General features: G+C 38.5%; 2 protein-coding genes and 1 long non-coding RNA gene across 3 annotated transcripts; all 3 read left to right on the forward strand.

The window, feature by feature from the left end:
* Nucleotides 1–318: 318 nt before the first annotated feature.
* Nucleotides 319–9,356, forward strand: LOC110851276 (DNA-binding protein D-ETS-4). Its single transcript, XM_022098990.2, has 6 exons — nucleotides 319–672; nucleotides 4,532–5,080; nucleotides 5,917–6,046; nucleotides 7,618–8,127; nucleotides 8,221–8,512; nucleotides 8,601–9,356. The coding sequence occupies exons 1-6, from the start codon at nucleotides 613–615 to the stop codon at nucleotides 8,683–8,685; spliced, it is 1,626 nt and encodes a 541-aa protein (XP_021954682.1). The 5' UTR covers nucleotides 319–612; the 3' UTR covers nucleotides 8,686–9,356.
* Nucleotides 679–4,052, forward strand: LOC118436032. The gene is made up of 2 exons (XR_004835142.1): nucleotides 679–2,966; nucleotides 3,071–4,052. It is a non-coding gene; the product is annotated as an uncharacterized LOC118436032 (long non-coding RNA).
* Nucleotides 9,357–10,483: 1,127 nt separating the features above from the next.
* Nucleotides 10,484–14,079, forward strand: LOC110851083 (beta-1,4-glucuronyltransferase 1). The gene is made up of 8 exons (XM_022098719.2): nucleotides 10,484–11,269; nucleotides 11,647–11,727; nucleotides 11,849–12,202; nucleotides 12,281–12,390; nucleotides 12,506–12,658; nucleotides 12,798–12,951; nucleotides 13,165–13,383; nucleotides 13,474–14,079. Exons 1-8 carry the CDS (start codon nucleotides 10,976–10,978, stop codon nucleotides 13,546–13,548), a joined length of 1,440 nt encoding a protein of 479 aa, XP_021954411.1. The 5' UTR covers nucleotides 10,484–10,975; the 3' UTR covers nucleotides 13,549–14,079.
* Nucleotides 14,080–15,044: the final 965 nt, after the last annotated feature.

Raw genomic sequence — 15,044 nt, forward strand, 5'->3', positions numbered from 1 at the left:
CACAAGATACAAGATCTGCCTGCCTACGAGAGATGAGTCGTCGTGGTTGTGGTGGATGGCATATGCTTATTTACCAGTGTCGTATCTGTACATATTTATTCTTGAGAGAAATCCCCAGGCCGTCATTGGATGAGACCTTCTTGTACATGGGTTTGCACGAGGGGTGGTGATAATGGTCCGCGAAAGGGTTGAGTTTAACCAATACTACAACGAAGTAGGTCACTACAATGCATAGTCAAACCAAGCGATTAGAATGTTGGGAGACTACTATCATCATCATCATCATCATCATCCATACTTTACGCTAACCATTTTCTTTCGAGTGGTTAGTTACGTGTTGCATTCAGGATAACGAACACCTCTGCTGCTGCGAATTTCCACCTTAATAACGCCTCACAAAAAAAAACATACATTTTACTTTCATCATCCTCAGTTATCAGCAAACCAAGTGCCACATTTGACTCGAAAAAGTACCAATGTTATTACAACAACTTACGACTGTTGTGGTCAAAGAGGTCAAGTTTTATCAGTGAGACGAGGCAAAGACTTTCTTTTTCGGAAACGCAACAAGTGGGAGGAACTGAGAGGAATTGACGTGACGCTTGCTCTAAAATGGTGGGATCATCAGCGTTCGTTCACAGCTCACGGGATAAATTTGCGAATAAAATGAAGGTAATTGACGTACACATTTTTGTTCTCCCTAAGTTAAAATTTATTCAAAGTACGGGATCTATTTTTAAGTAAAAAGATAACACAATTCTCGTAAAATTAGCACAAAATATAGTTATTACTATTACCTCATAATCATAATCCATTTATATCACCACATAATGAGCACAACAGAACAGAACGACTCGTACGTACGAATACGGGGGAGTAGCAATTGTATTGTTTAAATCATGTTAATTGTTCCAAACCGGTCTTGAGTTGTAGTGGTCTCTCTCTCAGCTTTAATTTTAGCATTCTTTGTCACGCATCTTCTTCTGCCTACAGTTCCAGATCAGAGGCAAATTATGCTCTTTGTTTGCGCCAATGTTTCGTGATCATGACCTACGTTGTACATAATTTTCCCATGAAATGACAAATAATTCGCTCAGACATCACCACGAAGGTTGTGAGATTTGTAATGGTTGGTTCTTTTTTTGCGTGACGATATGCATGGATAAATTTAAATCGGAGAGCAGGTGCCCATGTACCATGTTAGTGTAAAAGTGTAAAAGACTCGTCGTGGATTAAGAACATTATCGAAACTAAAACGCAGATCTATGTAATAAGTATCTAAGCATGTAGCCAGATATAAAATGGTGGTGGTGATGATGATGATGAAAGTTTAACAAAAAACCAATTGGCTTCGATTTATATTCATTTGTCAGTTATTTAGTCGATGGAATTCGCATTGTTGTGTAGAGGAGGAGGAGGTACATGCATTTTGTAGTCGATGATGGTCAGATTTATATGTATGATTAGAGATAGATTTTAGGTACCTGTTTGCCCATGCCTACATTACATACCATACTCACTTACCTGGCAGAGTTACATGTTGGTGATGATGATGAATGCGTGAAATAGGTGGATCGTGTTTGATAGAAAACAAAAAATTATGGCAACTGGGAAAGAGAAATTCATTGTTCTTGAAATGAAAAACCAGCCCTCACATTATGAGACGTATGCATAAACCTGCACAGCAAGACGACATCACCAACTTCTTGGGGCTATATTACCATGGTGGAGATAGATACGAGACCACATCAAGATATGTACATACCATTCTTATTTTGCAATAATACTGTCGTGCCGAAGGGTGAGGTAGGATTAAGCAGAAGAAGAAGAGTTTGTGCTTTTGTGTGATACTTTGTTCCACCCTTGAGAAAAAGAAGAAGAGTTTTGAGACAGGGGATCATTTGACCACGGTTGACTTGACTTTATTACCAAAGCCGTAAAGTTTTGGATTTTAAAGCTTTTGTTCTCCTCTTCTTCTTCTCTCTAAAACCAGTTGAGCTGGTTTCTTGGGTCGCTCTGCTGTCCAACTAAGCAAAATGCCAAAATAACAATTCCCAATGCCAGGCCAGCCAATAGATTATAAAGGAAAAATGTATTGGACACATATTAGCAAGGTTACGTTAATGGCATGTAAAATAAACCAGAGTTAAAAAACAAGTAGAGAAAAAAAACATCTCTTTACTACTATCACTACTACTCACAATAAGTTACCTATTTGTTATCTGGACTATTTTAATGGCTATATTTTATACAGATTTGTAGCTTTTTCCACTAAATTTCGTAAACATGCGAAGAAGGCAGGCACAGGTTACATGTAAACCACGGTTGAGTAAAACCACCACTTCATATTTAATTAATATGCCATAATATCAGACATACATTACATCTCACTCTCGAGGTGGTTGGATTTACCCAACAAATTTGGTCCAAGAATGAGCCACCACGGCGACGAGGACGACGACGACGCCTCACAACCAACCAACCACACTTAATTTTTTGCTAATAAACCAGCACATCTATCTGAACCAACAGGTAAAAATGGTGGTCTGGTATCACGTACATATTCCATTACGTGTGTATTACTTACTGTGGACGCTACGACGAGGGAGAGTTAGTTGGCTTGGAAAAGTGCAAAGTCAACCAACTAACTATGCAAAAGTGCTGGAGGGAATGAATCTAAACGTAATGGCTGATCTCCACAATAATAATTACACAGATGTGTGAGACACAAAAAGGAATCAATTCATCACCATGTCTCTTTCTCTCTCTTCTCGGCCTGCCTGCGTATTTTATTGGTATTTAGATTAGATATCAGGTTGCTGCACAAAAGTGACTTTAACCTCTCCGCAGCAATCATCCATCCTCCGGCCACAGAACAGAAACCATGCATACTTTGTACTTTTCTGCCATACACATTCGCACGACACTATCAACCACCACTGCAGGATGATTATATATTCACTCTGGTACATTTTTTTTAATTCGAGCGATACTTTTACAAGCATGAGCATCGCCATCGCCATCATCATCATCGGTATCCATTAAATCACCTTTTTATACGTATGTACAGGCATCTTCTCTGCCTGACGCTACCCATCATCTCATCATGGGATGCATAGCCAAGTGGTGGTGGCAAGTATTGAAAGAGGGTTGCAAATTAATGTGACGATGCTGTTGTAACAAGAGCATGATAATAATAAGAAGAAAATAAAATACGAGTAGAGAAGTCACGATAAGTAGAAAGAGACGCTGCATCTTTTTTCTTCATTTATGGTGCTCATGGTGGTGGTGGTGCTGGGGTTGAGATGTTGATGGGCAGCCCAATATTTTAGAAAGTTTTATTGTACATGCAATGAATCTCATTTTTCTTTTTCGCATTCCTCCAACCCAAGAGGCTTGACTCATCAAATTATTATATCTTGTTGGCTAAATGAAAGGGCAACAAGTTGCATTTTTTGAAGCCTGGCTCACTCGCTTGTCATACGTGAATGTAGCATAATAATCATAATCATCACATATTTAAGTAAGTACTTACTTACTTGTGTATTTGTACATATGAGATGTGTATGTACAAGTGGTTGAACTTGTGTCGTACAAAATTGGGAGCTAAATATATGTATCTTTCCCAGGCGTGAATGTATGTGGGATTTGAACCCAGAGTTGACCTGGTCGTACTTGTTAATGAGTTGTTTTGTCAGCTTTGTTTTTGACAGGGTTGGAATGTTGGTTTCGTTCTTTTGACAATAACACAGTGATTTTATGGCTTTTAAAAGAAATTAAGAAGTAGGCACGTTTCTCTTTTAGCAGTTTTATGTATCTGTCCCATGCATACATTATTGCTGGACAGTAACTGCATATTTTCTAAATTTCACTCACCCTCCCCTGGCTGCAAAGACATCATCATCATTATCAAGATTAAGCAGGAGGGGAGACGAAGGCGGAGAACAATGCAGGTGAAACTGAAGGTTGCAGAATAGTGGCCACAAGGTTTAGCTCGTAAACCTGTCCTAAATTCGGTCCCTAACCTCTTTACCTTGACGAAAATAAGAAGAGAGAGAATCTTCCACTTTCACACAGAAGTTGCTATATTTATTTGTTGGCCTATCAGAGAGTTTCGGGTGAGAAATCTCTTGCACGAAGTCTTCATGTGATCATCAGAAGGTCTCGATTTAAAATAAATCGAAGCAGCGACCCAACCTGTCATAAAGTCCAATTCCATTTCCACTCTGCTCAAATAACAGCTTACATCATGACAGCCAGCCAGCAGCGGTTCAAACGCTTCTTTGTATGTGCTGTCTGCGGAGGATGATAAATTCATGTGCGGTGGCGTGTTGGTCGGCGAATGTTTTTTACAAGGTTAATTTTCATTCATGGAGAATTGCATGCTGGTTGGTTGGTTAGTGAAGGATGTGATAAGAGCTGACTGGAAATAAAATTCCACACTAGGAAAAACTAATAATGATGATGACCCCAAGCAGACAGCTACTTTATTCTAGTTTTCTAAATGTATGAATTACTCGTCGTGTTTCAGGTGGAGGAGCAAATGGTGCCATCGGGAGGAGGTTTCAGCCCTCAACCCGACAACAGCAATGGACCAAGTTTTGGCAATTATTCAAACTATGACACATCATCTTCTTCTGTGACACCATTTGATGTTTGCACGTATGGAAATTTGGCCGACACATTTGACCTCTCTTTGTTGGGAGATTCGTATGACGACGGGGACATGGCGACCGTACCGTCACCCATGGCTTTGGGTTTGGAGGCTTCCTGGACGTCCTTCTATGCTCCCAGTCCTTCATCCGAACTCCGGGCGTTCTCTCCGGACTGCTTGAAACCGTCGTTTTCAAGCAATCGAGACCAGATGACTCCTGCTGCGGCAAGCAATAATCCAATGCTGCCAAGTGGAATCATGTGCAGCAGCAATAACAACAATGGGATTTCCACACTTTCACCTTCCAATGACGTCGGTCAAAATGAGCGTAACGCGTTGTTGCGACACTATCTTGAAGACACCACATTCCAAAGCAAGTTCCTCCCCACCATCACTGTGAACGATGATGACTTGGATGCAATCATGGTAAGAGAGATGCATACGCGCCTTCTCAGTAACGTTTTGGTACCCAATTTCCACCCCTTTACTCTTATGCATCTTTTGGGCTTTTGGATTGTTAGCAGTTAGGTCATCTTGCTAGCATCACTTTCATTCTGAGAGCACAACAATGGGGAGGCCATCCCTTTTTGCACTGTGTAGCATGACTTACACTGTTGAATTGCATGTATTTTTATACCACTACTAGTCCACAAACTGCCATTATTGTAACGGAATTGTGGGTTTGGCCGATTTCATCAATTCTTGGTAAACATTTTCTACTCTTTGTTATTAGTCATACGTTTACCACTTCCTCTGTAATTTTATAATGCATGCAATTGTGTGTACCCTTTCTCAAGTGGAAACCCTTTAAACGTATGCATGCAGTGGTTTTTACCAAATTCTTTTTCGCAATCACTACTGCATGACTAAAAGGAAATGTACATAGTAGAAAATTATTAATTAGTGTCGTGTAAATACGTTCTGATGTAATAATAAAAGTTAATGTTGTTCATACTTCATTCGTCACTTATCTTGCACAACGATGTATATTTAACCACTAATTGAAACACAGAAACATGTAGTTAAAACTTGGAGAGATTAGAATTTCTTGGTAAATTTGCTAGCCTGTTATCTCGTTAGTATGAATTAAGTAATGATTGCATTGCGTGACCAAAATTTCCGAGTAGGAAATTTGTAGTACAGGAACACACGAGTCTCAATAATAAATATGGCTTAATTTATACGAGTATGAAAGCCATAATATTTTTACAACCTGCATTCAAACCCGCACTAAACAACTATGTAATGAAATCCTTTTACAGAAATCCAATTCAGCTGCGGATCTCCAGTCAGGAAATCGGTCAATGGAATTGGACCCCGTCTTCAGCCTGGCCTATGAGCAAATGCGATCTGATGTTCAACACACATGCAACACTTTATCCATCTCACAAGGTAAATTTCTCCAAAAAAACAAGCATTATTTCTAAAATATGCGGCAAAATAATTAGTCTGTCATTCCATTTTCGTTGTGATTTATGATTTATAAATATCACTCTCACGTTGCATGTACGAAGGACTGTGCCTGCTTGCAAAATAATAAAATACTACGCACATAATCCTGGACCAGGTTCAATATTTAACACAATTTATGAGCAAGGTATTCATTATCTTGAATAACGGAGTAGCAGATTTTGGCTATAATAAATCTAAATCCTCTGACCGCAAATAACATAAAAAAGTCTCTGCAGTCTGCTGGATTAATAAGTTATGTTTAATGGTCTGCACTGTTATGCTTCTGGTGCTTTTGTTGATTGAAATACTGTTGTTGATTCACCTGGTCCATTCTCAATCAATAAATGGTAATCACCCATTATTTTTTTCCGTCCCAGTCAAATTAAATAAAATATGTGCAAATTGAGCTGAACAAATGCTGGATATGGATGCCATTGGTTTTGGGTGTGACCCCAACTGATTACATTTTTGAGCCGCAACAATAAAGTTATAGCTGATTGATTATTATCCACACATACGCTGCTGATCCAGTTTTGCCATTTGTTCAGATGTGCAAAGGTAAAATTGTAGCTGGGCAGTAATAGTTTGGGCAAAAAAAATGCCATCTGCGTATGTTTCAGGCTTGGATTGGGTTTACATGACCCTGACTAAAGCTAGAAAAACCCCAGAGTAAAACGACCTTGATAAAACAGGCGTGGTAGTTTCTCATTCCTTAAAGTTATCACATCTTGAATCAACTTGTGGTGAATATTTATCAATTGACCAGCCAACAAATAATTGAATGAACAGTCCAGATCACAATTTAGTTTAATTTCCTACAACAAAGGCAGATTTATGTGCTAACGAGCCTCTGACACATTTCATAATACACGATGCGATGCAAAATTATAGACATTTATGTATCTACTTTAGTTAAAGAGACAGTTAAACAATTGTGCGCAGCAGCAGAATTAAGTTCAAGTTGAAGGTTGTGATTCATTTCATTTGTTTAGATACTGACATTTTGGATTTGCAAAATGAAACAAAAAATGAAGGCTATCGATTATTTTTGTTGCGTGTATGAAATATTATGTATGCACATTCCGCAATACAGTTAAGTAGTAAGTAGGGTCCCATTAACTACTTATTAGCTTAAATGGCATGTCTTAATCTTAAATTATCTAAGATTCTTAATCTGTCTGAACGACACGTGTTGGTTTCTGATGCAAGAATGAATATATTTTAATGCTTGTTTACGTTTCTGAACTTTTTAATCTGATATTAGATAAGTTTAAATTGTTATCCAATATTTATGATTTCGCAATAAAATATAAATATTTGACATGCGGGGCGTCTAACTGCCAGAACTTTGAGCAAGGCAACAAAACAGTCTGACTCATAATTGTAATGCGGATTAGAATAAGAACGAAATGACAAGGTAGATGTTGAACTGGTTGATAAAATTGTGTTAAATTTTCCTCACATGTACACATTAACAACGTATGAAAAACTTGTTATTTCATTTATTTCAGACCCCACCCAGTGGTCCGTTGCAGATGTGCAATCTTGGTTGGTTTATAGCCTACGATCCATGGAAAGCAGTCCCACTAGTGAGTCTAGTGTGTGTGCTGCCCTTCGAAATTTTTGGAACATGGATGGACGCACTTTGTGCTCCTTATCAGAGGAAGAATTTCGACTTCGAGATTCCGTCAATGGCGACAAACTCTTTGCGAGTTTGGAACTGTGGAAGATTCTTCAATGGAATGGAAACAACGCCAGCAACAACAACATGGTTATGAACCACAACATGCTTCACAGTCCTCGCCATGAATTTGATTTGACTTCAATTGTTGGAGTCACGGGGAGAGGAAGTCATCACCAGCATCACTTGTCTGGAGGATCATCACCAGCCTCGGTATGTCCAGACATGATGGATGACATCAAGTTGTTTCCGGAAAAGACCGTCTCACATGAAAATTATTTGCCTTCAAACGCTTCCAATCCATCATCTGTGGGAACGGTGTCAAAACACAGTGATGACGGTAAATATTTATACTAATATTGTTTCAACAGTGGTGGTGGTGGTGCCACTTGATCTGAATTAATATATTAATATTATTTTGTATTCCCCTCAGACGATTCGGAAGAAGACGAAGAAAAGTCGGCAACAGCGATGACCGGGAACAACAGCAAGACGGCGTTAAAACTTCGGCCCCATGGATCCAAAAGCGGTGCACATATTCATTTGTGGCAGTTTTTGAAAGAACTTCTTCTCGAGTCGGGACAACAACACGGCTCTTGTATTCGTTGGCTGGATCAAAGTCGAGGCGTTTTCAAAATTGAAGACAGCGTTCGAGTCGCCCGTTTGTGGGGACTTCGAAAAAATCGACCAGCCATGAATTACGACAAGCTCTCCAGGTCCATTCGGTAAGTTAAAGATGCAATCTTCATTTTTTGATTTGGATGAATGTCACATTAAAAAATGGAATTTTGAATAATATTTATTGCATTACAGGCAGTACTACCGGAAGGGAATTATGCGGAAGACGGAACGATCTCAACGACTCGTTTACCAATTTTGCCACCCGTACGGTTGTTAAGATCCTCTAGTAGGATCGTCCTTTCAGAAACAATGTTGCTAAATTTTGTTAGCGTGAAAATCGTTACTGCAGTTTTATGCAGTCCTCTTTGTACAGCATTGCCTCAAACATTTTCAGAGCTTGTGAGGAAGTTCCTCCAACTCGGTTAGTGTTTGGCGATAAATTTTTAAAACACTTTATCACAGCGGAGTTCACATGTGTGGCTTCACTAATTACAAAATAACTTGAACTTATAGTTTAAAAAAACAACAACGATGCTTGCAAACGCTAATAATATGCAGTATATTATTACTCCGTTTGCCTGCCTCGGTCTTATTCTTTATGTCGTAATTTGTATTCATAAACTTACTAAATCTTAATATTATGGGTTACTGGGATTTTAAAAACGATAACTAGTTAATTATAATTTGAGGTTACTTGCGTTAACGGTCTCTTGTATGTAACAAACAATTGCAAATAGTACAATCTCTCATAACTACTTTGTCATTCAACAAGTTATTTCATACGAAACTGAAAACGTGGATTTATTCCAATGTGTTTTCAAGTTTCGAATGGAAATCTCAGTATGTCCGATTTCGGACGCCGGACGAAACATATTTTATCATTCATTTATCACTCGTACTGTACAAAAAATATATTGCGAAATAAAAATTTAAGTGCATTATACTCAAGTTATTGTAATTTATTATCAATTAATTTCACCCAACTTGAACAAACATTTGGTCCCCGATATATTTCTAAATTCTTGCCAGACTAGCAGATTGATTGCTTAGTGGGTGGCTGGACCCGGATGCGTTATGAGCATGCGGTTCTGTACGGGGTACATACATATTTCGTAATTATTTTACTCGATACAGCACCGACAGCAGAACCACCACCACATAGACTCCCATCAGATAAACACATATCGTCATCGTATGCATAGAATGGTTAATTTGACTCCTCATTAGCGAAGCAAAGTACAAAAGACGTCATGTCAAAGAAACAAAAAAGTATCGACTACAGCATAATGCGAAATGAATGGGATGGGCCACGCCATAATAATAATACAGCAGTTAGTAAATAATAAATAGCCACACGACACCAACATTATCACACAACAATGATCCTATCAGCTCCTTCTCGTCCACTCCAGTGTAACAAAAGTGCTGACAAAGTGTTAATATTCAAATCGGACATGAACTTGGGTGCGCAAAAAATTGTAATCGTCTCCTGGACTTGATCTACTGATTAAAAAGATTGGTTTTCTTCGTGCACAGGGACTTCTTGACAGCGCTGCAATTATTCATTTGTACATCCTTCTCCATTAACCAGCACCAATTTTGAAGTACATGCATACGCTTTCTCGTCATGCATAAATCAGGTCTGGACACATTAAATATAGCGTTTCCATTAACTTCTTCTCTGCAGGAGAAATCCGGGCAAATGAAAAAATCAATATCCCCCCCCCAATGTTGCTCACGGATTACAAAACACGGGTTCTGATCTGTAAATAATGATGATGGTACATAGTTACACTTTGTATGATGAGATTTCATGATGCCGCTAATTGCACACTTGTAAATGTCGACGTAACATTTTGTCGAATGGATTGCTTCCTAATGATCTCCAGCGATCCATCCTTGATCCTCCGAACAGGACGAGAGACGACAGTTTCCTAGGATATCTTCTCTCTCGGAGGAGCAATGAAAGTACACACGTAAGACGAAGGAAGGCAGATGGGCTAAAAAGAGCTGTATTGATTTTTGGACACGCGACTGCGTTTCCTTCATGAACAAGAAGGAACCGGGTACAAAGGTACGATAAATAATAGGCTCTCATACAAAAAGGCAACATTTCTCCCGTATTATTTCTCCCGTCGCTACATCATTTCCGGATTTCCACCTTTTAAATGTGATCGTTCTTACGCTTTCGTTCCTCTTCTTACTCGATTAATATTTAAGTAAAACTTAGCAATATGTAGATACCCGAGGAGAATTATAATAAGCATACAATTTAATTTTGTAGGCAGACAATTAATTATGTTACCACCAGTCTTACGAACAAGTAACAAAACTTGCCACATAATAGAGCTACGTCACTCGTCACAAAGCCAAAAAGTAATTAAACTACTCCCAACGTGGCCACGAACAAGTGCCAAAAAGCAAATTGCACAATCAGACAAATACGGTGAAATTTTAATATTGTTGTACCTGCAATATTGAGATTTTTCCAATTTCTTACCTATATATTATGTAATTGACGAGATTCATACATAGTTTTGTACAGAAACATAAAGTAAACTGCAAGTATGCGATGGTGTGTCAATAACTGCATTTGTCGTTTCCTATATCGACACCTCCCAGCGGTTGTACTCGTCTCAATCCTGATAATCTCTGCCAATCAGGTCATCAACTTTGCGAGGGACAAGAGTTCTCCCGTTTGCTATAAAATTGTGTCACCTTTCGCTCCGAAACCTGGAGCCGTTGCGACAAAAAGCAGCAGCAGCAGTGCAGTGGTACTTGCTGGAGGTGGCGAAAATGAGACTGACTCCATCCTCCCAAATGTGGAATGGACTCGGGCACGATTAGACGAACGGAGAATGGTAAGTAAATAAATGCAGCTAAAATCACCTACTCTGACAATATTAGAGATACTACTAGTCCAACATTACTGACCACCAATCACCCCTTTGCTGTTTTGACGGTATGCTAATTTGTGTGTGTGAAAAATACGTAGTTACGCCCATCCAAAGCACTTTACACTAGGTAGGTACATACATTTGTAGATATCAGCGTACCCTGGGCCAGCAAAATAACACATTGACTTGCTTACGTACGTATGTATCGTGTCACCACTCCATTATGAAACCCAATATTGCTTAACACATAAACAGAGTCATTTCAAAGCAAATCTTGAATACTAACGAGGAAATAAATGAGCAGGAGACATGAACACTTTTTTATTCCTATGTTCCCACAGCTCAGAATTTACGAGTGGACATGGCCTGGAACTTTGTGGAGCAGTTTGATGACAAGCTACAATGTTTGTCTCGCAACGCAGGTAATACATTTCAACGATGGGAGAAAGAAAGAAGTGCTCGCGATTTGATGAAATGTTATAGATTTTAGAACTTTGGAATATTTTCACTTTTACTAAAACAGTCAAACTGCATATTGCACAGGGTTCCATCGATAGAATTCCTTGGATTGGGGAAGTCTCTGAGAAATGGTTGGGGCCCATATCCCTCGCTGTGTATGTACGAAATGGTGACGAGCTTTGGATTTTATCCATTTTTATGTCATATATGCGACGATGCAGCGCATTGTTCCTTCAGACAGTGTCAGTTCATGTCGTTGTCCCAGCCGAGTTTGAAGTACCCGATTATGCCAACCAGAGCTTTTATTACGACGTCATGAGCGATGAACACCCTTGTGGACAACCCCATCAGTACATGTCGAGTCTTGTCGTCAAGTTTCTGCAACATGAGCCTGTCGGTTTGTATCCTCAAAATCATATGAGGAACATAGCCAGGAAGGTATCCACATATCCTCCCATGCAAAGTATTTAAGTATTAATTACTGACTCTCACTTACAAATTGCATTATTTTCTAAGAATTGCCCAACGCCGTGGGTTTTCATGACTGATGTGGACATCATCCCGAGATTAAATTCTTCCTCAATGATTAACACGTTTTACAACAGCATTTCTTCTAAATGCCAAAAGTACGTACAAATATATATGATTGATAACCTAAAATAATAATCAGATTGATACCTAGCATCGATTCGTGCAGGTCGTCGTTCCAATTTTTTTTATTAAATTTCTCTTTTTTTGCAGATGCGCTTTTGTAATTCCAGTATTTGAGCTGGATAAATCAATGCCTTATCCACAAACGAAGAAGGAACTGGCTTCTTACGCAAGCAAAGGGATGGCACGACAATTTCATTTGAAGATTTATAAATTTGGTCATTGGGCCACCAACTACACAGCGTGAGTTTGGGTTGATTTACAATAACCGTTAATATTGTACAAAACACTGGCTATACATTTCATTGAGGAAATTGTAGTTGGACATAAAATTCTTTACATTTTGTCACAATTCATCTTGCATTTTGTTTTGTTCGTGTAGCTGGTTGTCGACAAATCTTCAAGAAGAATCAACAAAAATTTCTCACATTGTTGACAGCAAAGTCAATCATTACGAGCCATTTTACGTCAGTTCTGACGATATTCCAAAACATGATGAACGCTTCGTTGGATACGGATTTACGAGAAGTTCTCAGGTAATCATAACAATTTTGTACTTTCAATCTCCTTAAATTTTACCATGTTGTTGAATGAATGAACGAATGCGCGACAAAACGGTGATGACTCGCTTCATGGACTCGACTCAATAAATTGCTATTACGAATGCTACATTTTCTTCATTCAACACTTTTAAGTGATTAATTAATGGTCTGAATTTTTACTAAATAATTCATGCAACATTCAAACAGGTGCTGGAAGCCAGAGTCATGGGATGGAAATTTTTCGTGCTCACTCCGATTTTTGCGATACACTGGGGACTGCAAACCCCGCAAACTATCCGATCCCCGTCCCTTCCGATTCCATTTCACGCCATGAAGTACAACATAAAAGCAATTAATCAAGCCAAGTCTTCGCGCAGATCGCAAAATTTGCGGAACCACGTCATCTACACGGATTTCGTGTCTGAGGTATTATTACATCAACTCAAAAATAAATTTTCGGAATAGAATTTACTTAATGTTTTTCTATAAAAAATACAAGTTTTGATTTCAATGCAGTTGGTGGCAAGATACAATATTTCTGTGTCGAGGAGAAAAGCTCAACGGAAGCAAGTCAATCCACGACAACAGTAGCAAACCACAAGGCTGAAACTGATGAGATTATTTCGACCGAGTTGTGGTTTTTAAGGAAACTCTACTACAAGTCGTCAAACTATACCTACATAAATAGTCAATTTGCACTACCACCACTGATGAGTTTGCAGATTTTTAAACTTTTCAGTTGCACTCTACTCTAGAAACTACTTGGGCAAAGCAAACAATGTAGTGCCGTTTGTATTCATGCGTATCGCCAAATTTAATATACGTATAAAAATATGTGTTACATACTTTTCGCCAAAATGCTAAGATATATTATACCTGAGAAGATTACTACAAATAGGTGCTTATGTTGGTCTTGGGTGCTCTATGGAAATGATTGTGTCATGAAATACATACAGTAGAAAAAAAATTATGTGGTAAAAATATCCTAATTTTAAAATATTATTTAATGCACAATAAAAATATGTAGCTCAATGTAAAAACACTTTCATAATATAACTAACTCATGGTTCTAACTAAAAAATGTAGCAAAAGTGTTTTAAATTAAATATTTTTTTGGCAGAAGCGCGTCGTTGTTGTACATGTAGCAAATTGATTGTATTCCATCTTGATCTTACATCTTGGGGTAAATGCATGTCTTAATTTTATGAGAAAATAATCTATAAAATCCACTACCTCAAAAAAATTACCTCGAATTTGAAGGGATCATCAGAAAATTTACAAATGTGGATTAGTGGAGATGCGACTCACCCATCATAAAAAACTATTAAGCATTCCCGTTCATGCTACAGAAATCTAGATCGTATCGCATTGGTTTGAATATAGAGTTGAAGGATTATGTCATGACAAATTATTCGAAGCATTGGCCTACTGCTCGTCGTCTCGTGAACAATTGATGCCGAGTAACTCCAGCTGTAACGACGTAGCGCAAACGTAGCGTTGGTTGAGTTATAGGTCGCCTCATTAATTCCCGATTAAGTCGATTATGATGTGGTAATCGCTCGCCTGTGTTCGCTTTCGCTTTTCCTAGATTCGCAATTCTCTCGCTTCTCGGCTGATTAACCAACCAAGTCTTCTTCTGCAACCAAAAAAGAGCGACGACGTTGGGCTGCTCAAGAGTTGACTACTTTTCGTCATGTGCATAATGGGAGTAGTCGCGAAAAGGTTTTGACTCACAATTAGGCTTCGGGAATGAAATACTTTTAAAGAGTTTGATCAAGTCATAAGGTCGTGATTTAATGGATGCTTGTATGACGGTGTGCTTTTGGTGTAGTTGAAAAGTCCCAAAAATGAGCTGAGCTGATTAAAAAATTTTGTGACGATGAAAAATTGTGTAGAGAAGGTGCAGAAGTTTTTATGGGTTATGGAGTGATAATGAGTAATGATAAGTCATGATAAGATGAAGAATGCAAAAAATTGGACAAACATAAAATGTAAATTAGAGAATCACAAATCTCAAAATACGTAGGTGTTTTATTATTGATTTTCAAAAGGTATGTTCCGCACTGTTTCTGACCAAAGTTTTGATG

The sequence above is a fragment of the Folsomia candida genome, unplaced genomic scaffold, assembly GCF_002217175.1.
Source record: "Folsomia candida strain VU population unplaced genomic scaffold, ASM221717v1 Fcan01_Sc006, whole genome shotgun sequence".
NCBI lineage: Eukaryota > Metazoa > Arthropoda > Collembola > Entomobryomorpha > Isotomidae > Folsomia > Folsomia candida.